The sequence below is a fragment of the Anabrus simplex genome, chromosome 3 (assembly GCF_040414725.1).
Source record: "Anabrus simplex isolate iqAnaSimp1 chromosome 3, ASM4041472v1, whole genome shotgun sequence".
Classification (NCBI taxonomy): Eukaryota; Metazoa; Arthropoda; class Insecta; order Orthoptera; family Tettigoniidae; genus Anabrus; species Anabrus simplex.
Genome location: NC_090267.1, coordinates 107,786,610 through 107,809,936, shown reverse-complemented (window position 1 = coordinate 107,809,936; position 23,327 = coordinate 107,786,610). Strand labels below are relative to the sequence as shown.

The window sequence follows — 23,327 nt, the reverse complement described above, 5'->3', positions numbered from 1 at the left end:
AGAGATCTTTCACATGCCGACATGGAGTGTCGAATGGACTTTTTTCCGCCCTTCAAAAATCCGACTACCTCTGCCAGGTTTGAACCCGCTATCTTGGGATCCGGAGGCCGACACTCTACCGCTGATCCACAGAGGCAGCTATGACGAACACTTAAGATTACTACATGCTAGCACACAGCTACTAGTTGCATCACTTAGAATGAAATATTGGATTCCTCACGCCAGGACAACTGTCAAAGGAGTCATTCACAAATGTGTGACATGTTACAGGTTCAAGGCCGAGAGCTCATCACAGCTGATGGGCCAGCTGCCTGGTGAAAGAGTTAAGCCCACTCGTCCTTTCCTATATAGCGGTGTAGATTTTGCAGGACCCTTCTTCATTAAACAAGGTTCTCCACGTTGTAACACGAGAGTAAAATGTTACGTTGCACTTTTTGTCTGCTTAGCCACCAAGGCCATTCACTTGGAACTTGTAAGCAATTTAACCACCGAAACCTTCATTGCTGCCTTAAGGAGAATGATAGCCCGGAGAGGAAAGGTACTTCAACTTCACAGTGACAATGGTTCATCATTCATCGGAGCCAGAAATCAACTTCGAGAACTTCACGAATTATTCCAATCAGAGCAACACCAATGTGGGATTGATAATGTTGGAATCTAAGAAGGATTTACCTGGAAATTCATTCCTCCACGAGCACCAAATTTTGGAGGTCTTTGGGAAGCTGGGGTGAAGCACTTATTCACCAGCCGAGAACTCAACCTCCAGCTCAGAGTTCGAATGCTACGTTGTTATGTCCTTCCTGTCCTTCTGTATGGTTTCGAAGGGTGGACGCTTAGCCCTTTATTGGAGAAGCGTATCGAAACTTTTGAAATGTACTTATACAGAAGAATACTCTGAATATCTTGGGTAGAAAAGAAGACAAATGAAGAAGTCCTCAACATCTTGAACAAGAAGAAAGAGCTTCTCATAACTATCAAGGAGCGTAAGCTGAGCTACCTCGGGCACATTCTGAGAGGTGAACGATATGAACTTCTCCGACTGATCATTCAAGGGAGATTGATGGGAAAAGATCTGTGGGAAGACGGAGAAATTCATGGCTGAAAGACCTGCGGCGATGGTATGGACATACGTCGATAGAAATCTTCCGTGCTGCCGTTTCGCGTGTAATCATAATCAATTAGATCGCCAACCTTTGGAGGGAGACGACGTCATAAAAAGAAGAAGAGTTACCAAGCACGCTCACTTGACATTAGAAGAAATGACTACTCTTCTCTGTCAGATTGAATCCATTTTAAATTCACGTCCAAGCACTCTCTCGAACAATGACCCAAATGACACCTCCTATCTTTCACCCGGACATTTCCTGATAGGAGAACCCATGATGGCCATACCTGAACCAGACCTAACCTTATCAAATACTTCAAGGCTTTCCAGGTGGAATCATCTTCGAAAAATGAAGGGACATTTTTGGAACAGGTGGTCATCCGACTATCTGGGCAGCTTGCAGCAGCGCAAGAGATGGAGGTCAGCACAGCCCAGTGTATCTACAGGAACTGTTGTCCTAATTAAGGAGGACAACATTCCACCATTGGACTGGAGATTAGGCATCATTGAGCAAACATTCCCAGGCAAGGACGGGTTGGTGAGAGTTGTTGATGTCCGTACACCCACAGGAGTTTATAGGAGACCTGTGTGCAAATTATACCTACTCCCAATTGACTAGTGACCTCAGTGTAGTGCGTCGTCAATATTTTCTTGTGTATTTGTGCACATGTATTTATCTTTGCCTTGACAGTTTTTTTGAGACAGAACTCAATGCATTACTTGTTTTATTTTCAGGGTATATAATTTCATTGTTATTGCATTTAATTTGTAAAATGTGAGCACATTTGAAGTGGGCCGGTATGTTACTGCACATATCGCATTAACAATTATATTTAAGTAATTTTATAACTTATTTGTGTTTTAACTTAACATGATTGTAGTATTTTATTTATATTTGTTGAAATTGTGTATAGAGGGCAGCACTTCACTTCCGGGACTGCTTTCTGGCGCAAGGGACTGGCGAGGGACGCAGGGAGAAGCGCGTCAGACATGCCGCGAGTAACATGTGGAGACAACAGTCTCATAAAATAATGTAATTGCACAACAGTGCTAACATTTCAAGTGCAGCCAAACCATTGGCACAATAACAATTACGTCTTCAAGTGAAAGGAATATTTCTAGTTTTTTTTTTTTTACATACAACTGAATAAATAAGTGACTTGTGTGCTCTTTAGGTTTTTAAATACTGTATTTTTTTAATATCATTTAAGTGGTCCTCCGAAAGTACTTTATTATGTGGTTGTGACCACCAGAGGTAACGTTAGATCGGAAACAAAACAACAGTTTTCACCTCGGTCAAACAGGATTGTCGCCATAAGACCTGTGTCAGTGTGACGTAAAGCCACTGGCAAAAAAAAATTGATATTCATCTTTCTTAGTAATTACGCATACAATCTAACATAGTTTTTTGCTTGAGAAAACTATTATTTTAAATTGTTCAGCAGATCTTTCAATAAACTTCCTTTCTGTTATAGATTTTATGCTGTAGACAGAGCACTGCAAACCATCATCTTAAGTTATTAACCACAAAAATCAGTACTGAAGGGGCCAGTTATCTGCCAAAATCATAGAACAGCAATGGAGCCAGCCAAAAGCATGAGGAGATCAAAAAGAGACACACAGAAGGAAGAAAAACTGGTTTGAAGCATAATTAATGTTTAATATTAGGAAGCCAAAAGTAAGTCATTCATAGTGCCCAAACAGAAGCCAAAATAGACAGCAGCATATCATAAAGGAGTACGTCACTCTTATGAAAAATTTGGAAAAGGATCAATAATAACTTGAATAAACAATAAAAAATTACCTAATAAGCCGGTAAATGAGCATTAAAAAGAGCTTGTACTTCTACATGACAGTTGGTATCCTGATCATACATAGGAGATCTCCAATTTAACATGGAATTCGAAATACAGAGATGCAAGTTTCCATTTCAAAAATTCCACATGCACTGGATGGGATTCAATCTGTGGCTGCTTTGTTGAGAAGCCAGTGACTATGCTATTTGGCATTCTTCTGCAAGGCTCTTTAACTGTTTCCTTTGTTGTTATGTTATTGTTGAAACACTGAATACAAGCTGTACTACTTACCAAGAAAATGTTATTGATCTTTCAATATTGCCACTGTTCTTAAATGCTGGAAGGAAATTTATAGTAATGATCTTACCAAGTACCAAGAAATGTGTACAGAGTACTGGAGCAAACTAGTAAATAACATAACAGTGGTTGCATAATAGCAGTACTCATTTTATGGGATATATATTATGGTAAATACATTGGAGATACTTAGGAAATAGTGTTCTCTTGAACTCTGCACTTGTCATTCTACAGCATGGCAACAGCTCCCCTGCACCAAGCACATGCATCCTGCACTAGGGAACTCAGCTAGCAGGATAAGTGATCCTGTCTGTATATCTAACTGCAAATTTCAATTTTTAATTCCCCCTATAGGTAGGGGGTGTTAGAATACATTCTCGGGCTGCTACATGTAGTGATGAGGTTTTGTGCTGCAACAGCAGTGTGCAGACAAGCACTGACATGAAGTATCACAACCCTGACTAAACATTCCGCAACACGTATTCTGGATTGCTGGTGCATTGCAATAAATATCTGTGATGAAGCTGAAGTCTTCCAAGCTCAAATAGTCGTCTGAAGTCTGCCTTTGCAAGCAATGATAGTTGCATCCATTTTAAATGTCTACTTCGATTCACAGGTTATGTGCATTACCAATATCCCGTGTGATAACAGGGCTTAAAAATTCTTCACCTTTTTCACTGTATCGAGTCAGAAAGGTCAATATACCAACCAGTCATTTCATTTTGTGTTCTTCTGCAAGCATCTTTGGCACCCAGAGTGAACACAGTTTTAAAAGAAAAACTGTTTATTGCACACATTTTCATCAAGAAATGATGTGAAATTTGTGCAGATCCATGGAAAGTGACGAAATGTTGATCTGCCGGTTCTTTGTAGTCTTGTCGTTTACAGTACAATCCACAATGAGGAGATCAAAAAGAGACACACAGAAGGAAGAAAAACTGGTTTGAAGCGTAATTAATGTTTAATATTAGGAAGCCAAAAGTAAGTCATTCATAGTGCCCAAACAGAAGCCAAAATAGACAGCAGCATATCATAAAGGAGTACGTCACTCTTATGAAAAAAAGCCTAAAAAGGTTTACATCAATCTTGAACTGAGACAAGCAACTTTAAATGATTACACAATTGCTGGTAATTGCAAAATTTGATGATGATGATGATGATGATGCTTGTTGTTTAAAGGGGCCTATATCGAGGTCATCGGCCCCTAATGGTACGAAATGAGACGAAATGGAATGACAAATTAAAAGCCCAAACTTCTCCACTGACCAGAATTCAAAACATGAGGACAAAGAATGAATGGATTGATATGAATTTAAAACAATCAGTGGATGCCACCCGCAATACCTTACATTCATAGAAACTGACGGAAAAACAATAGGATTACTGACCAAGGGACTGCTGTTAGAGCATAATACTGAATCGAGGATGCTTGCAGTCTAAAGGGGGTCCAAAATCCAAGTTATCGGCCCCTCATAACGGTACTTATCGCTAGGAAAGTAGAACCATGGTATATGTCATGTTGCAGTACTAATCAAAAGTAGCAGAGACTCGCGGTATTCCACACATTATGGTACTATTCACAGGTTATGAAATTCAACATATAATACAAACCTATGGTTTTTCTCATATTGCGGCGCCATTTACAGGCAACGCAACCCTTTGGTGTTCATCACATATGAGTACTAACCACAGGGACCTTCCCCTATCGCGTGGTGTTCCTCATATAGTGGGTACTAATCATAGGCAAAGCAGAACCATGGTAGCTATCATCCCAGGGTCCTGCTCATATGGTGGTACTAATCACAGGTACTGCAAAAGCCGACCGCACGGTGCTCCTGTGTGCTACTAATCACAAACCTATTTCGTACCTAATATAGTGGTACTACACGCAAGTAAAAGCGACTCTTGGTGTTCTCTGCATGGTGGTACTAATCACAAGTAGTTTCATAGTTCTAATACAATCATCCTTTGGTCGCCCCTTTTAGTCGCCTCTCACGACAGGCAGGGGATACCGTGGGTGTATTATGCGTCTGCTTCCCCCACCCACAGGGGGTAGTGTGTTTGGTCCGCGAGAGGTATTTTATTTCCCTCAAGTCCGCCGGCAAGCCGGTTAGGACCCCACCCCCTATCCGCCACCTGGGACGCGCCACGTGGGAGTATCACCTCTCCCCCTGCTATGCCTGCGTAGCAGGTTCGTGGTGCAAAATTTGCAGGTTTTTTTTTGTTTAATTTTTCTCTCTGTATGGCATATCTCGAAGCAAATACCTTGACGAAAACATTTCACTGAAAATGGTTTGGAGAAACAGGATTAGCTTTATCATTCTTTGTTCTGTATGTTACTACACTCAGCATGGTCTGTTGTAATCTGCTGAGTATGCAGCTAGGTGAAGTATGGCTCTCTGTTCCAAAAAAATCTATTCTAAAAGACCATGAACTGCTAGTCTATACACCTGATATCACCCAAGAGTTGTTAAAAGCTTAAATGCTATTGTCAAAATGTGCTATTCTTAAAATAAACACACATCCTAGCAGTTCTAACCTATGATCACAACAGGAGATCTTGATGTCTGAACATATCCAACATATGAGTTGAGTGCATAGGGTTAAAGTATAGAGAACTGTTCTAATTATAATGTTGAAGTACAAGGCTAACTACTTTTTACATTATTGTAGATATCCTAAACAAAGAAAACCATGGATTATACCCCCATGGAACGTGCACAGTTGGTTTATCGAACCAAAACTTACACGATTTTATGTCTGACTGATGGAGCATGTATCAGTTTAAGTGGTGCCTATGCGTTTTTCACAACAAATTTGTCCTGTTACAATTTATGAAACCATAAGAGAAAGGAAATTATCTTGTTAAAACCTATGGTACATAGGCTACAAGTACTGATTCAGCCATGGAATTTCAGGATTTCACAATTGGGTACACTAGTAATTGACAAATTAACTATCTCTGTGTGGATGAGTGTTAACTTCTGGATCTGAAGATCACAGGCTCAAACGTGGCAAAGGTAGTTTGATTTTTTGGTGGAAGGAAGTCCATTCGACTCTCCAAGTCATGATGCCATTGATATATCTGGTGACCCATGGTATTTACCAAACAAAATTATAACTCAGCGATAGTTCACCCAAGAGAGATCCCGTTTCTCTGCCACCTGGTATAGTAAGGTAGAATGTTACAATTGAAGCATAGGCAACATACATGGTTAGAGGCATCTGTTTCTGGTAAATTTTTTGCCTAATTTCATCAATTTTTTCAAGTTGCTTTGATATATTTTTTGTATTTTTATTTTGTCAGTAATTGCACTAAATTTTATTTACACTTTTCAGCAATAAAAGCTAAAACAAAAGATAGCTGATATATTTGCAGTAAACCATCATATTTTATTTTTACACATGTACCAAGAAACATGAGTTAGGCTTCTGCTGAAAATATACATTGTATATCAAAGCATGGACATTTCAAAAATTTTCATCCTGCTGCTTTAACAAGTAGAGCCTAACCTACATGCATAATTTAGATATCAGTCCATAAAAAAAATAGATATACCATGAGTTCCATATCGCTGCGAGTTAGAGCCGTTCCCCTGTCAGATATTATATTACAATACGTTGAAAATTACCTCTCACTACCAACATTACTAACTGGGATCCATAAGGTGTTCACTGCAATTACCACAAAATGCCCACATTTTGATTTCAAGGAAAGAAGAATGTCAATCACATCAATATCTTTATCTGCACTTCATCAACTACAAACTAGATCACTAAACACTGTATATGTTTCAAGATATTATGATGTTGAAAGTTCTAGTAGGATGGGAATTTGCTTTATTAGACGAGAGACTTCATCATTGTCTAAATCACCTTTCATTAAGCTTCTAGGATCAAACAGCGATTTAACATAATTTCATCAATACTTTTGCAATTTTGTTTATAAGTATCTAACTACAGAGTCACATCACTCTATAATAGAAGCAGTCGTAAATGTAAACACTAGTTTGTGAAGAAGACGTTCTTTTTTCTTTTTTTTTTTGCTAGGGGCTTTACGTCGCACCGACACAGATAGGTCTTATGGCGACGATGGGATGGGAAAGGCCTAGGAGTTGGAAGGAAGCGGCCGTGGCCTTAATTAAGGTACAGCCCCAGCACTTGCCTGGTGTGAAAATGGGAAACCACGGAAAACCATCTTCAGGGCTGCCGATAGTGGGATTCGAACCTACTATCTCCCGGATGCAAGCTCACAGCCGCGCGCCTCTACGCGCACGGCCAACTCGCCCGGTAAGAAGACGTTCTAATACAGATGTAGGGAACTCCTTCAGCAACATATTTTGAGAGGGTTATTTCTGGACCTCATAATCACGGCTAATATTGTCTCAAGCAGTGGAGTTAAAGGTTAGTTGAAAGAGACTTATTCATACTTTTGAAGTGTTTACTTTGCAGTTCCACAAAATGAAAAGACCATCAGAGAGATGAAAGTTAGGAGTATAAAAATACATTACCTGGATAAATAAATATAATAACCGTGAGTTTCAAAGTTATTGAATTCCATGCAATGCAGTTCTAAATAATGGATAGTAATAAAATTTTAAATGAAAAAAAGTTACAAATTTCTGGGTTAAATCTGATCTGTCATTTTAAGATTTTCTTCTTTCCTTATACTTCTTTCCCATTTCTGACATTTGGATGATGAGAAACTTTAAATATTAGTGAAATTAGAAGAAAACACATTACTACTACTACTACTACTACTACTACTACTACTACTACTGCTGCTGCTGCTGCTGCACTTTGTTCCTTTTTGTAAACACTGCGCCTTTCACAAACAAATAATCTTGATGTAAATCACTATCAAAATTACACAGTCTAATGCCTATTTGTGGAAATTATATATAGATTTGTCTAATGACATTGGTGGACAGCGATATATTTTACACCTCTTGTCATATACAGACATCAACAGATTTGTGAAGTTCCAATGAAAAAAGGATTGTACTGTTTCTGAAAAATGAAATTGGAGCCCAGCCTGAAAGAGCAGCAATAATTATAAGGACTTTGCCCAATCCATATGTTCGGTATTACTTTTCAACTTGCCTCATTTCTGTGTCAAGTTCTTGTACAGTATTTGCAGTCACCACCAATGATCAGAAATTTAACAGACTGACAAGAGAAAGCCACAGTTAACAATAGTAGAAACAAGATGATTTTTGAAATCATCATTACTTATAATCCCTTATTATTCTGTGTTCAACAGATTTTGCTTGGAACAGATCATTTCACAGTTTTCATTTCATTTTCAAATTTCATGAGATGAAGAAAATCTCAAAATTTGGATCGCAGACAGAGATAAGAACAAAGTACAGTAGTTTGGAATTGACTACATTACCTAAGTGCCTAAAACAAGTTATGTTTGTTCACAACATTCTTGACCCTGACCTCTATCAAGGTTACTTTATACTTTATCACATTTCTGCCATATTACCTGTAGGAGAATTTTTGGTATAGATAAATATAATTGTCCTTTCTTTACCAATTTATGAATTTTCAATATGAGGTACAACACAATTTCTAACCCAAAAATTCCAACAAACTTACCAACTTCTCTCTCAGTCTGAAATAAAAATGCCTTGGAAAAGCCTGACATGTACTTGCATCAGTAAACATTTCTTTAAGAACAGTCAATGACTGCCATTTGGAGCAGTTTAAAACTGATGACAGAACAAATTTTATAGCCATTTTCAAAAAGAAATCATGTCATTTACTCTTAAATTATTATAAATAAAATCAGATAAATGTTTATACTTTACTTTAAGTGTGAATTATTAGGAGTTACAACCAAGGAACTTGAATAATTAAACACCAAGCAAGTTGACCGTGCAGTTATGGGTGCGCAGCTGTGAGCTTGCATTTGGGAGATAGTGTGTTCGAACCCCACAATCGGCAGCCCTGAAGATGGTTTTTCGTAGTTTCCCATTTTCACATCAGGCAAATGCAGGAGCTGTACCTTAATTAAGGCCACAACTGTTTCCTTCCAACTCCTAGCCCTTTCGTAACCCATCGCCGCCATAAGACAAAGGCAATTGTAAAAAAAAAAAAACCAAATACTGCTCATATTTTCAACACCATGCTGAAAAATCTTAGAAAATAATAACTGTATGGCCACAACTACCAAGTGCAGGCATTTTAATATGATGCCATTTAGACTACCTGCATGTCAATTTTGATGTTCTGTTTTACTCTACCAAATGGCAGAGAAATTGAAACTCTCTAGAGTGATCTATACCTATGGAAATAATACCTAATCAAAACTGTGAAAGCAAGCTTGCAGTTTTACATAATTGTTGATATCGTGGTTACAGCCATAGGACCACCAGTTTTACGTGGAATCCAAACCGCAGGGATGTGACTTTTCATTTCAAAAATCCCAAATGCACTGGCTGGGGTTTGAACCGTGGCTGCCTCGGTAAGAAGCCAGCAATAATTACACTCAGCTTCACACCCGTATAAAACTGTGATTTCATAGTTAAATGTAATGTGAAGCACAAACAGATACTGAAATATAATGCATTCATGAATTGCACATACAAATAAAGCAGCCATGAAAAGACATTCAGTTTTCTTTTAACATGGGTAAGAGAGTTCATACATCCTAATGGAACCATCCACTAATCTCTTGACTAATGTTTTCTTTTACTGAAAAGTGATGATCAGATTCATATACATGTATAGTAAACAAAGTTGCAACTCTTAGCCAGAACCGATTTTTTATTATTCCATCAATTGGTGATTGAGAAGGAAGTTGCAATCCACCTATGTATAGCAGCAGTACAATACATCTACAGTATCAACTTCTTGCCATAAGAAGGAACTAAAAAGGGAACCCCCCCATCAGAAGCTCTGACGTTGGGAGCATGAAGTGGCAACCATGAAGCCTCCAACTGAGCCTCGCACTGCTTCAACTTACTCATGCCATCTCCTTACTTTCGTCTTTCCTATCTGACCAATCTTGATCAACTCTTCTTCTCTTCCAAATTCAACAGTATTAGGACTGCGAGGCCTAAGTGATCTTTCATATTCATGCCATTTGTGGTCCTTCTCTCTCTTTTGCTGGCAACCTCATTCTTCTAAGGGTCAAATTCAATATTTCCTCATTAGGTTGCTCAGTTGTATTTCCTCTTAAAACACCACAAAGATGGGACGGTTACAGCCCCAGCATTTGCCTGGTGTGAAAATGGGAAATAAAGAAGACCATATTCAGGGCTGCCATCATCTCACGAATGTAAGCTCACCAACTCACTTGGTATGATTGTTGTTTTGAGGGGATACAACTGGACAATCATCCTATTTTTCATGTGTCTAGTTGTACTAATTTCAAAGTGTGTCATGAATGAAAGGAAAGTGGGGCAGCTGATAGTCAATGATGATGATGCTTGTTGTTTAGAGGGGCTTAACATCTAGGTCATCGGCCCCTAATGGTTACGAAATGAGATGAAATGCAATGACAATTTAAAAATACAAAATTCATCCACTGACCAGAATTCAAAACGTGATGATGAAAAATGAAGGAATGAATATGAATTTAAAACAATCAGTGGATCCGACCCGCAATGCCTCACCTGACCAAAAACAACATTACGGACCAAGGGACTGTGTCCAAAGCACAATCCTGAATCAATAATGCTTGTTGTCTAAAGGAGTTCAATATCCATGTCAATGGTCCCTCATAATGGCACTTATCGCTAGTAAAAGAGAACCGTGGTATTTCTAGGTTGCAGTACTAATCAAAGGTAGTGTAAACTCACGGTGTTCCAAACATTATGGTACCACTAACAAGTATTGTATGTCGTACAGGTAACGCAGACCTCAGGTGTTTCTCACATAATGGCAAATCTCATAGGCAATGCAAACCCATAGTGTTCCTCACCTAGGTGTACTAATCACAGGTGCCAGTATTCCCGTGTGTTCTGCATGAAGTGGGTACTAATCACAGGCAACAAAGACCAACAGTGTCACTCATATTGTGTTACTAACCACAGGCAATGCCCACACCCATGGTGTTTCTCACTTAATGATACTAATCATGGGCAACATAAGACCATGGTGTTCTGCATTTAGTGGTACTGGAAACCCACAGTGAACTTCACTCTACTGCTACGAATCACAAAACTATTGAGTACCTAACAGAGTGGTACTACTCACAAGTACTACTCCCCGCATGATGGTAATCACCAGCAGTTTCATGGTTCTGATGCAATCATCCCTTGGTTGACCCTTTCAGTCTCCTCTTACAACAGACAGGGGATACTGTGGGTGTATTCTTCGTCTGCGTCCCCCACCCACAGGGGGTAGACAAAGAGAAAAGAGAAGAAAACAGTAGGGATCCGTCACTTCAAAAATGAAGTAATGAACGACGAACGGCAAGGGCCACAAAGGGCGTGAAAATGAAAGTCTGCCTAGGCCTCGAATGCTCTAATACTGTCAGGGTCGGAAAAAAACAAGAGTTGACCAAGGGAGGTCGGACAGGATAGATGCAAGTGAGGAGCCAGGCACAAGTAAGTGGAAGCAATGCCAGGACTCAGCTAAGGGCCCTGTGGTCACCAACCCACGCTCCCAAGTTGAGAGCCTCTGGGGCCCCTTTTAGTCACCTCTTACGATAGGCAGGGGATAGATACCATGGGTGTATTCTTCATCTGCATCCCCCACCCACAGGGGGTGCAGCTGATAGTGCCCTAGTCTTCTCTATGAAGGCCCCAGTATTGACAGAGCAGGCTGGCCAGCTAAAGACTAGTTTTTTGTATATATCGTTAAATAAGAGAAGCTCTTTTTCAACACTGGTAGATGTAGTTCTTCCTTTCAAATCATTCATTACTGATCACACTTAAGTGTCATAGAAACAAAACTGTTCTTACTAATTCAAAAATGGTCCAGTGGTTACACAGAACAAAGGATCCACATGATCATCTATTCAGCTCTAAGATTTATCATTTTACTGTACTCGTTAGACATTGTATATAGGAACTAAAAAGTTTATTACTAACATTAGATGCAAGTGTCACTTCCTGCACTCAACCATCTCAATCACAAAATGATATTACATACCAATGTTCTGGCTAAAATCTGCTAGTTCCATGCTTGCTAGCGTTAAGGACTGAGCGAGTTGGCTTCGTGGTTTGGGGCATGTAGTTGTCAACTTGCATTCAGGAGATTATGAGATCGATCCCCACTGTTGCCAGGCCTGAATAAGGTTTTCTGTAGTTACCATTTTCACACCAGGCAAATGCTGGAGCTGTAATTTTAATTAATGCCATGGTAGCTTCTTCCCAAATCGTAGCCCTTTTGTATCCCATCGTTGCTGTAAGACCTGTCCCTTGTCAGTACAATGTGAAACAAATAGCAAAAAATTAAAAAAAAATAAACTCTCATCAAAGGGCAATTAAAGTAAGGAAAAAATCTTCTCAACAACCCAAATATCCAGGAAGCTGCCAGTCTGCAGCTACATTTTCTTACATAACATAGACTGCACAGTAAAACAAGTATGTATCCATCTATTGAGATATGTCAATCCATCTACACCACAGACTCTATTGAGGTAGTCAGCAGTATTCTGATGAACAGAGATACTCTCTGATAAATGAGACCACAATCCAACAGACCTAAGATGTTGGCCTTCCAAGTCCGAACTAGTATACTGTATTTTTCTTTCAGTTTCCCATGCAAGACGAGTGGCACTGCAAACATTAACCATAGCATGAGGGCTAGTAAATGGAAATTTAAACTTGAATGCTGCAAAAAGGGAATACTGCTATGTACACAACACCAGACCCAAAGTCAATAGATAAAACTAAAGAGCACATAGTAAAAACAGCACAATTTGCACATGTGAAAGACACAATAATATCATCAATCAGTCAACAGATACTACACAGTACTACTGCGATATTCCTTACAGATTAATAAACGAAGTATAAGTGCAAAGTGATTACAACCCCTTCCCATCTGCTGGATCCTACAACTTCAACTTGTTTCCCTGTACAAAGAAAGAACTTTGTGGAGGCCAGTTTCAGCTGAATGAAATTTGACATTGCTGTTAATAAACATTAGTGATTCCCCCAATAAAGGTAAACTTGTGTCCTCATCCTGAGGTGGTGCAGCTCCTTTCCAGCAAACCCCCTAAGGAGGTGAACTGCATGTACCATTTCAACCATGTAACAGCCCTCCTGCCATTCTTAAATTTCTGGCAGTCCTGGGATTTGAACCCGGGCCCCCAAGGACGGCAGCTAATAAGACTAACCATTACGCTACGGAATCCCCCCAATTAAACATCACAGACCTAGTTTAATCCATAACCTTCTTCTAGATTCACGTAGTTTCAACACTGGAAATGTTATTTGAAACAACTACTCAAAAAGAACTGCAGCAAACTGGATTGGATTGCTTCCAGATTCAAGTAGTTTCAACAATGGAAATTTATTTGAAATAACTACTCAAAAAGAACTGCAGCAAACTAGATTGGATCTGAGTTTGAGAGAAACGAGAGCTGTTCTGCAGGCTAAATTTGAAGACAGTGAAAGAGAGAGAAAACATGCTACAAAGTTCTCTGAATAGCAGATGTGTTGGAATCAATGTATCACATCATAAGACCATTTTCAATGTTTGTAACCAAAGTTTCATAATACCCTCATTATTACAAGTTCTTGTTGTATTCTCAAAAAAGTCTATTCACTCCAATGCACCCATGTGGTGGTTGTGATTACTGTTTTAAGAGGAAGTGGGTGGGGTAGAATACATCCATGGTATCCCCCACGTGTCATAAAAGTCAATTAAGGAGATAGTGCTATGAGCTCTGACATTAGGAGTGAGGGTTTGTGACCATGGGGCCCATAGCTGAGTCTGGCATTGCTTCTATCTACTTGTGCCAGGCTCCTCACTTTCTTTTTTCTTATCTTTCACTCTCTGGTCAGCTCTTTCAACTCTGACAGTATTAGGTTTGTGAGACATATGGAATGCTTCATTTTCATGCCCTTGCCTTTCCTTTGTCAATACCTTCATTCTTTGAAGGACTGGACCTGCTTCTTTTTCTCTTCTAATTAGTGTGATGGGAGGATAGTTGCCTGAGTGCACTTCTTAAAACGATAATCCCTACCATCAACATTAACTTTGATGGAGGTGTGATTTTTGTCTTAAGGGCAAAACAATGGGATTGTCATTCACTCTGTTTTTACAAATCTTGTGTTTATTGCTGCTGCTGCTGTTGTTGTTGTTGTTGCTGTTGTTGTTGTTGTTGTTGTTGTTGTTGTTGTTGTTGTTGTTGTTCAAGAAAATAATATTTGCATATTTTCCTCTACCTCTCTCTGATAACTGGTTTTGCTCTAATCTGCAAAGTAACTTACTATCACATATTTTTCCAGGGTAAGCAGCAAGCCATGGATCATCTGAACACTCTTGTAGCACGCAAATTGGGGCAGTTGCAAGTCTTCATGCCACTAAGCTCAAATACTGAAAATGGAGGAAGTGGACTGCTCAACAATGGAAAAGAAAAATCTTTCACTAGTACTGGGTCCACTGGAAATACTAACAGCTCTACAGATGAGGAAAAACCAGGACCACCACACTGCATAACAGTGAGAAGACACCATCCACATTCCCCAGGGGGTAACACAGGTCGCACTTCACCATTCAGGCGAAGACGTCATCATGATCGCCAGGAAACCCATAACAGCAGTCGATACATAACATCGCCTCCAGTCGACAGTAATGGAATCGACCTTCCCTTAGTTCCATTTAGTGTGGCCAACTCTCCATTTCAAATAGTGGGGCCAATTATACCTGATGGAGCTAGTTCAAACCACAGCCTTCTGCCAACCTCAAGCAGCTCCAATACAGCAAATGCTGTTCGGAATAATGAAACAACTAATCCAAATGGAACTGCAGTGAATGGGGTTGGGTCTGAGTTTCAGAGTGAAATGAGAACTGTTCTACAGGCTCTGTTTGGAGAACTACGCCAAACAACACCTACGACAATTGCATTCAATAATAACGTTGATACAGGCGAAACATCTACAAACACAAACAGAGAGATAGAACTTTATACACTTCGCCGACCAGCATCATAAGCCCGCAACAATAGCAACAACTTACCAACTCCTTATTCTTCCTGCAGAACTGAGAATTGAAGTACCACTCATGAAAGGATCTAAATGCATGTATTTTAATTAAATATAGCATTAAAAATGAGAAAATAAACTTGAAAATTCTCACTTCATTTATAACTCTTAAGGAGATTATGAAGTTTGTCCAAACAGAAACCAAACTGTTCAAATAGCACACCAGCAGTCAAGACCAGAATACCAATTCTGGTTTTGTCGCCATATAGTAATACTCTTTAGAAGTTATAGGCCATTTGCCATGGAGGTCTAAGGTGATTTGTTTGCACTGTGAAAAGCAATCAATAACAACAACAATAATATTAATTTTTTACTGTCTCTTCAACTGCTACAAATTTTACAAGACATCAGGTTTTAAGAATTTTGTTCCGCACAAATTCTTTAATCTGCCAGAAGTCCAGAAATTGTCATATAGAACACACCCTCAGATGTCACAAATCTCAGCCATGATCACACCTGCTACCTTAGCGACAGTGTAGCAGACCTACTGAAGTGATGTCAGTGGTATTTCTTCTCACCTGAAGGAAATAACTTGAAGAGCAATATATTTGCATTAATTTTGTACCAAAATGGGTAAAATATTCGCAGAAACTCTGAGGCAGGAAGCTTATGAGAAAAAATGCAGGGACCAGACTTAGTATGATGAGTGGTATTAGCAGTGGGCGGCGATAAGGACCCCGCAGACCCTGTGGGGTGGGGAGGCCCATGACTTGTGAGGCTCCCATGACTGTTTCTTAATTCAGTAGCTGAAGAGTGATTTTACAAATTGATAAAGCTACAGCACAAAACACACTATTATTTGAATTACAGAGGGTTATTCCAAACTTAGGCCATCGTAGTGCAGAGCTTCTTTCACCAATAGGAGTATGTTAGTTAATCCTGAAAGAATGTGGGTTTCCCAATCTGTTCCAATAATAACCATCCTATGCTGCCACTCACAACAATCGAGGCTTTTGAAGTAATTAGCCAGGTCTGAGAACTCAGTAGTCAGCGAAGATGTGATAACAAAAATATCCTCCTTATCTGAACTCTAAATACTGAAGTTTCAAACCTTTTTATAAATCTCGGCAATCAGTGTAGCTAAGTAGGCTTACGATGGATGGTTGAGTTGTAAATTATTTGGTCCTAGGAACGAGATTTTTTATCTTAATATTGCAACGGTCAGCGTGTTTTGGTTACTATAACTGGAATATGCATTTCTTGTGTGGGTGTGTTCATACCGTATAAGTGTACTATTTTAATTCCTTTGGATTTGAAAACTAAATTATGTTGTTGTTATTATTATTATTATTATAATTATTATAGTTGCATCGTTGTTGTTTATTGTAATAATACACAACCCTGTACTACGAAATAAACTTGTAACCTTCAGTATCAGGAAAGGAGGGGCCCATTTTCAGTTATTGCGGGGATGTCCCGAGCTTCTTAGCACTGCTACTGGGTATTGGCATTTCGAAAGGGGCAGAACACCCTATGAAGATGATGCAAAACCTGGACGGCTGTCCACATTATTTTATTGCAGTTTGGAAAATATATAATCAGCTGTTTGTCCATGAAATAACAGAAGACAGAAGAATTGTTTTTTTAAATTGTCTCGTGGTTTTGACAGAAAAGAATTCTACAAGTAGTACTACTGCAAAATCATACAAAAGTAGCTGGCAGATACATAGAAACAACAATGTAGCTGAGAATGAAAGTGAAGGTGGTGTTGACGGGATTCCTTTTTTAACTAGATTAGTGGTATCTATCATGAGTATGTCAAAAAAAAAAAAATATTTAGAAGTAATGCAGTGTTTGATAGAGACAATTAGGAAGAGGCCAAAAGTAGAGACAAACACAACTTGGATGTTCCATCATGTTTTCACATACTCAGTGCTCCTAATTCAAGATTTTTTGGCAAAGAACACTATAAGTCCAGAACGTCTAGCATACAGCAGATTTGTTTTATTTTTCTAAGTTTTAAGTCACTCTGAAGGAATGTCATCTCCAAATTACAAAAGAAGTTAAATAAAAATGCTATGAGAACTGTGAGCCTATCCACAAAAAGCATTCCAGAATGTACTTCAACAATGGAAGAAAAAATAGGGGCATAGTAATAGCAGTGGATGACAGTATTCTGCAGGGGATGAATCCAGTCTAGCTGAATAATGAGTAAATAAGATAATTTTATTGAAATTCAGTTTCTTTTTGGACAGACTTCATATAGGTATTTCATTTATAAAATCATAATCACTTTGAAACAGGTTAATTACAGTGAAATCGTGTTAGCACTTTCTCGGTTACCATGTTTTCCTGTTTAACACGGTTATTTTCTCATGTCCCAGTCCCAGTCCTACTAAATACGTGTTAATACATTTTCTATTCCTGCTTATGATGATCTAATTTTCGTTGTAGTATTTGTTAGAGAACAAGGTTTTCTTCATATTTCATTATATAAATACAAAATTCAGCATCTGGAAAAGTAATAATAATAATAACTTAAATGTTTCCACCTTTTCAATACAATATATTCACAAAATTACAAAATTATACGGTACTAGTTTCGACCCATCTAGGGGTCATCATCAGCCGTATTGGAGCAAAGATCATTTGTGGCGAAATCCTAAGACAATATTATTTTAAAGAATAACAAGTGAAATGAGATGTTATGGTAATAGTTAATAATACAAGGAATATACATAATAAGAGGTTTTTAACAAAGAATAAAGTATAAATGGGGTGTTGTAAAAATTATAATCATGGAAATCAGTAAGTTCTTGTATTGAAATGAAATATGGCTTAGGAAGAGGGCTTAAGGTGGGGCTGAAGGGTGCGGGAGAAAGTGTAATTGTCTTGGAAAAGTACCTTTGATTAAATTTAGGATTGAGTTTAGGTTGGCTGCATTATTGTTTCTGAGCAAAGTGATAAATAGATCGAAGAGTATGTTGGGTTTCTCTGAGATTTCATTGAGATTGTGACTGAATGAAATCTCAGAGAAACCCAACATACTCTTCGATCTATTTATCACTTTCCTCAGAAACAATAATGCAGCCAACCTAAACTCAATCCTAAATTTAATCAAAGGTACTTTTCCAAGACAATTACACTTTCTCCCGCACCCTTCAGCCCCACCTTAAGCCCTCTTCCTAAGCCATATTTCATTTCAATACAAGAACTTACTGATTTCCATGATTATAATTTTTACAACACCCCATTTATACTTTATTCTTTGTTAAAAACCTCTTATTATGTATATTCCTTGTATTATTAACTATTACCATAACATCTCATTTCACTTGTTATTCTTTAAAATAATATTGTCTTAGGATTTCGCCACAAATGATCTTTGCTCCAATACGGCTGATGATGACCCCTAGATGGGTCGAAACTAGTACCGTATAATTTTGTAATTTTGTGAATATATTGTATTGAAAAGGTGGAAACATTTAAGTTATTATTATTATTACTTATATATTGTTCAATACGGACCAAAAACATGAAATTCATAAGCATCTGGAAAACACAATGTGATATTGTTTCCTATTCTCTGACACTTCTTGACAGGGTAGATAATTTTAAAATGATTTAATAGTGTAGAACTGGTTGAGCTATGACGCAATATGGAAGTGATAGCTAACGCATTTCTCTCCCACTCTCTTTATTTCTCTCATAGGTGCATTCTCTTCTTGTTCTTCAAGTTTTCTTGGATTTTGCACAGCGCTATGTCCAGTCATTACATTATTCGTTGCATTGCTGGTAGACAGAGGTTGACTTTTGTTTAAATTAGAAATGTAGGTTAGTGATGAATGCCTACCCAATCGTGTAGGTAAAGACAGAATTTACGGATTACATCTGTGCTCCTTGTAGAGCTTTCCTTAATCCAATGACTACGTTGTTCTTTGAATTATTAGTACATAATACAGACGGAAGTTTTCTGTTCAGTTCATTTTAAGAAATGCGTTGTCTTCTAAGCTAGTGAACAAGTTATTGTTTTGTTCTTGTTAGTTTCAGAATTTCTTTCGCTAGATCTGGTGACTTTTTATACTATAATGTATTCAGGAGCATCTCATTAGTATGGTGTAAGTTTGCTCACCTGAATGATCGTGCTTGCATGCATCAGTAGTGTGATAAAAGTTTACCTGGTGTGTCTACGCTGAACAAGATTCTTGGCAAAAGGAAGGAAATACAGGGTCTTTCATAAAGAATGAACCGATTTCATCAAGCTATACTTTCCCAACAGTCAGTAGTACAAGATTAAACCTAAAACACATGTGTTTGACTGATGTTCAAGTTTAGTCCTACAAGTGTTCAATATGACCACCACCAGCAGCCACAGGGGTTCCAATTCACCAATCCAGTGATGTGAACCAGTTCTGTGCCAAGGTCCCCACTCTTTTAGTCTCCTTGTATGATGGGCAGAGGATACTGTAGGTGTATTCTAAGCCCCAACCCAAAGGAAGGTATTAATGACATGATGTGATGGACGTTTCCTCAAGGTGTATTCGCAAGAACCATCTCACATGCCTCAGAACACTCTAAAGCGCGTTCTCCAACTTTACATGTGCTGCATCCACACTTTCCATGAAATCAGTCAAAACTATTGAATGACTTGCCAACATGGCAGCTGAGGTCACCACCAATGAACAAGAGCTCGCTGTTATCTATCTGTTATCTATGGATCTCTAGGTCAGCCAAAATTCAAAATTTGTCATGCTCTTCTGCTTGGCACCCTAACTGTGGTGCACAGCATGACCCATATGAACTGTTGTTGATCTGCTTGCCACAAAAAAGGTGTTCTTAAAATTAGGAAAAGTACTGAATATAATGTATCAATAGTTATAGAAAGTACCTCAAACTGAGAAGAGAGTGAAGTAATATTTTTCCTCTTTTCAAAGTCAAGGTCAGATACTTATTTTCCTTTTGAGAGCTTTATCAATACAAAGATAAATATAGTATTTTCTTACATAATTAGTGTAACGTAACTTGTTTTTCAAAGTGGACAAAAGAGATTAAGTAATTGATGTGCCCCATGTCTTAGGCTGTGTGATTCTAAAAGTTATTCATCAGAACAAAATCATGGTATTGCAAAACTTGATTTATGATGTTAAAGATAATCAGCTGGATTTGTAGGGTCATCAGAGGATATAAAATAAGAAATGAACGTAATAGGGCAACAGTAAAAGTGGGATGTGTAGGGAAGAAAATTCAGGAAAGGCGACTGTGATAGTATGGTCATGTATAGTGACTAGAGGAGGAGTGTTTGTAGATAAGAGTCCAATACTTGATTGTAAATGATAGAAGAAAGCAATGAAGGCCAAAGTTGAGATGGATAAAAAGGCCAGTGCCAAGAAGAAGTTGGGGACAGGAACACCTGGAGGAAGAAAATTAGAAAAGCTACCACCGACCCTGTATGGCATGGGATCGGTAGCGGCTGCAACTCATATCCAAATAGACATAGCCTTCAGCAGTTTACATTTCTCTTTAGTCTCCTGTGCCTTTCATAAAGTAATGTTTAATCACCACACGAAATTCTTTCTCGTCCATTTCTTGAAAATCACTCGACTTCCTTGATTCACACGAATGCCAAACACAAAGAAATAGACCAATATGGCTGAAACTTGGTGTGCGTTCCTTCAAGAGATGCTACTAACTAAACATGACCTCGATATGCGCCTGTGGAGCCATTTCTCGGACTTTTCAAACTACCTTCGTATGAACACTGTGTGAAGGTCAGTCTGTCCCTTCCAGCATCTTTCTATACATTGCCTCAATGTAAAGACTGCATTTGTTGTACTTGCACGTCCTAGCAGAAACCCAAATTGTTCATCACCAATTACTGTCTCAAGCAAAGTCACCCATCAAAGACTATTACTCATACTGTCAGCGTATGTGACATCAACTTAATCCCTCTATAATTACTGCAGTCTTGCACATTACCTTTTCCTGTATACATAGGGACAAGGATCCTACCCTTCTACTCCTCCATTATTTTTTCTTGTATCCAGACTTTTCTCATTAAATCCCACAAGATGTCAATACACCTTTCTTCCAAGCCCTTTCACATCTCAACTGGTATCTGGTCTACTATTACCACCTTTCCATTATAATTTTGTCATAGCGCACTTTCCACTTCTTACCAGGATACTACTTGTACCATTCCCACATTGACTCCTCCTCCCTCAAACTTTTCCTCAGTTAGTAGTCTCCGGAATTATTCCTTCCATCTTAGCAGTACTCTTCCGTTATCTTGCATCACTACTCCCACTTCATCCTTTTCACTGATGTGATGTCTTTAGATGCCTTATCTTGCGCCTTAGGTATTCGAATCAGCTGGCTGACTGCGTGATTTCTACCTAACTCTGAATTTGCTGTATCTACTGACTCCACTCTCAACTTGGCCAAAGCTCTTTTAGCCTGTTTCTTAGCTTCTTTGTCTACCAAACAGCCGATCCTGTCTTAATTTTGCTTAGTATCCTTCTTAAGTTTCACCTCCTTCTGTACATCTCTATTCTACTACCATGCCTCCTGATTCACTGTTGTCCTCTTCCTGATATTACTCCTGCTTTCCTTATAAGACTAATTTTTATCTTCCACCATTCTTGCACATACTACGGTGTTTTCAGTTCCTATGTCACAATGTCCGTAAAGGCCTCTCTTTTAACAACATTTTTCAATATCCACCACTTTATTTTATTTTCTTGCTGGTTCTCCTTGTTTTTTCTCCCTGTAAGGCGTAATCAGTAACAATCAGCTTGTGCCGAGCGGCCACACTTTCGCCATTAATAACTTTGATGTTTGTTATTTGCTTCAGATGCTGTCTTCTACACATTATCTAGTCAATCTGACCTTCCTTGACCATGCTCATATATATCACAAATTGTTCCTCTTTCTTCAGAAGAAGGCAATGACAACAGCTAGATCAAAAGCGACAGCATGTTCAATAATTTTTCTCCGTTCTTCATTTCTTTATGCAAGTGAATACTGTGTATTATATGTACAAAAGAAAGTGAGAAATGAAGATTTGCTGTAATACCCACATTAACAGCTAATGCCAGAAAACTTCCATCTCATCATGTACTGAAATCAAAAACAATGCCCAGGGTAAAGTTTTTATAGGATTTATGTTTGTATCCACAAGAAGAGTGAATGGGCATATCACTCGTACTAGACTGGAGACAAATAGTTTGGGGAAATTTAATTGGGTCTCTCTTTAAATGCTTAAGCTGGACATTTTTATGGTGACTTTGGAGAATGCACAAAAGAACTGAAGTGTTCAAATGTCCATATCGATTGTATCAGTAAACAAGAAGAAAATGACATCGACTGTATGATTATTGACACATTGTAATATTCAATTCATCTTTATAACTAAACAGGTAAAATAATATAAATACTTACCTCATCAGTAATAATCCAGGGTAGTTTTGGCAAACAACTGAGTACTGCTTCTGAGAATTTGCTGTGAGGAACATCATGCTCCAAAAGGAGGACTTCATTTTCAGTATCCTTGTCTCCTATTTTACCAAGAGCTCTAACAAAGTGACCCTGCCAATGTAAAATAGGTAAATAAGCAAACAACAAAAAAGGGGTGGTGAGGGGGAGGGGGAAAGGCAAGAATAGCATAAGTTGCTTCAAACAAATTAAATAAATGCATGCATTCAAACATTCATCTTTTTTAATTTTTTTTTTTAAATACCTCTTGGTCTGCATGCTTCTGTGAATGGCCACTTGACTTCCTAGGTTTCAGCCAAGTTCATTAATTCTCTAGGTAGCCGACCTTGTTTTATTTTCCTCATGTGATGGGACTCTAAGCCATTTCAAAATATTCATTCCCACATTAACCTTTAATATAAGCCATAGAACATCTCTATTATACCATACATTTTTTGCCTAGCAACAGTTCATCTGCAAGCCTCTGTGAATGAACTAAAAAACTTCATTTCTATTAGCAGCTAGCACTATTGCTTCTATACTTCT

The 23,327-nt window shown here is 38.4% G+C and overlaps 1 protein-coding gene across 1 annotated transcript in view; it reads right to left on the bottom strand.

Annotated features, from left to right (window-relative positions):
- The window catches only part of Dis3 (exosome complex exonuclease RRP44-like protein Dis3), a 403,141-nt gene that overhangs the window by 172,963 nt on the left and 206,851 nt on the right, over window positions 1-23,327 (bottom strand). Inside the window, exon 9 of the mRNA XM_067142669.2 lies at window positions 22,749-22,895. Coding sequence (XP_066998770.1) covers window positions 22,749-22,895 — 147 coding nt within the window. The remainder of the gene's footprint in view (window positions 1-22,748; window positions 22,896-23,327) is intronic.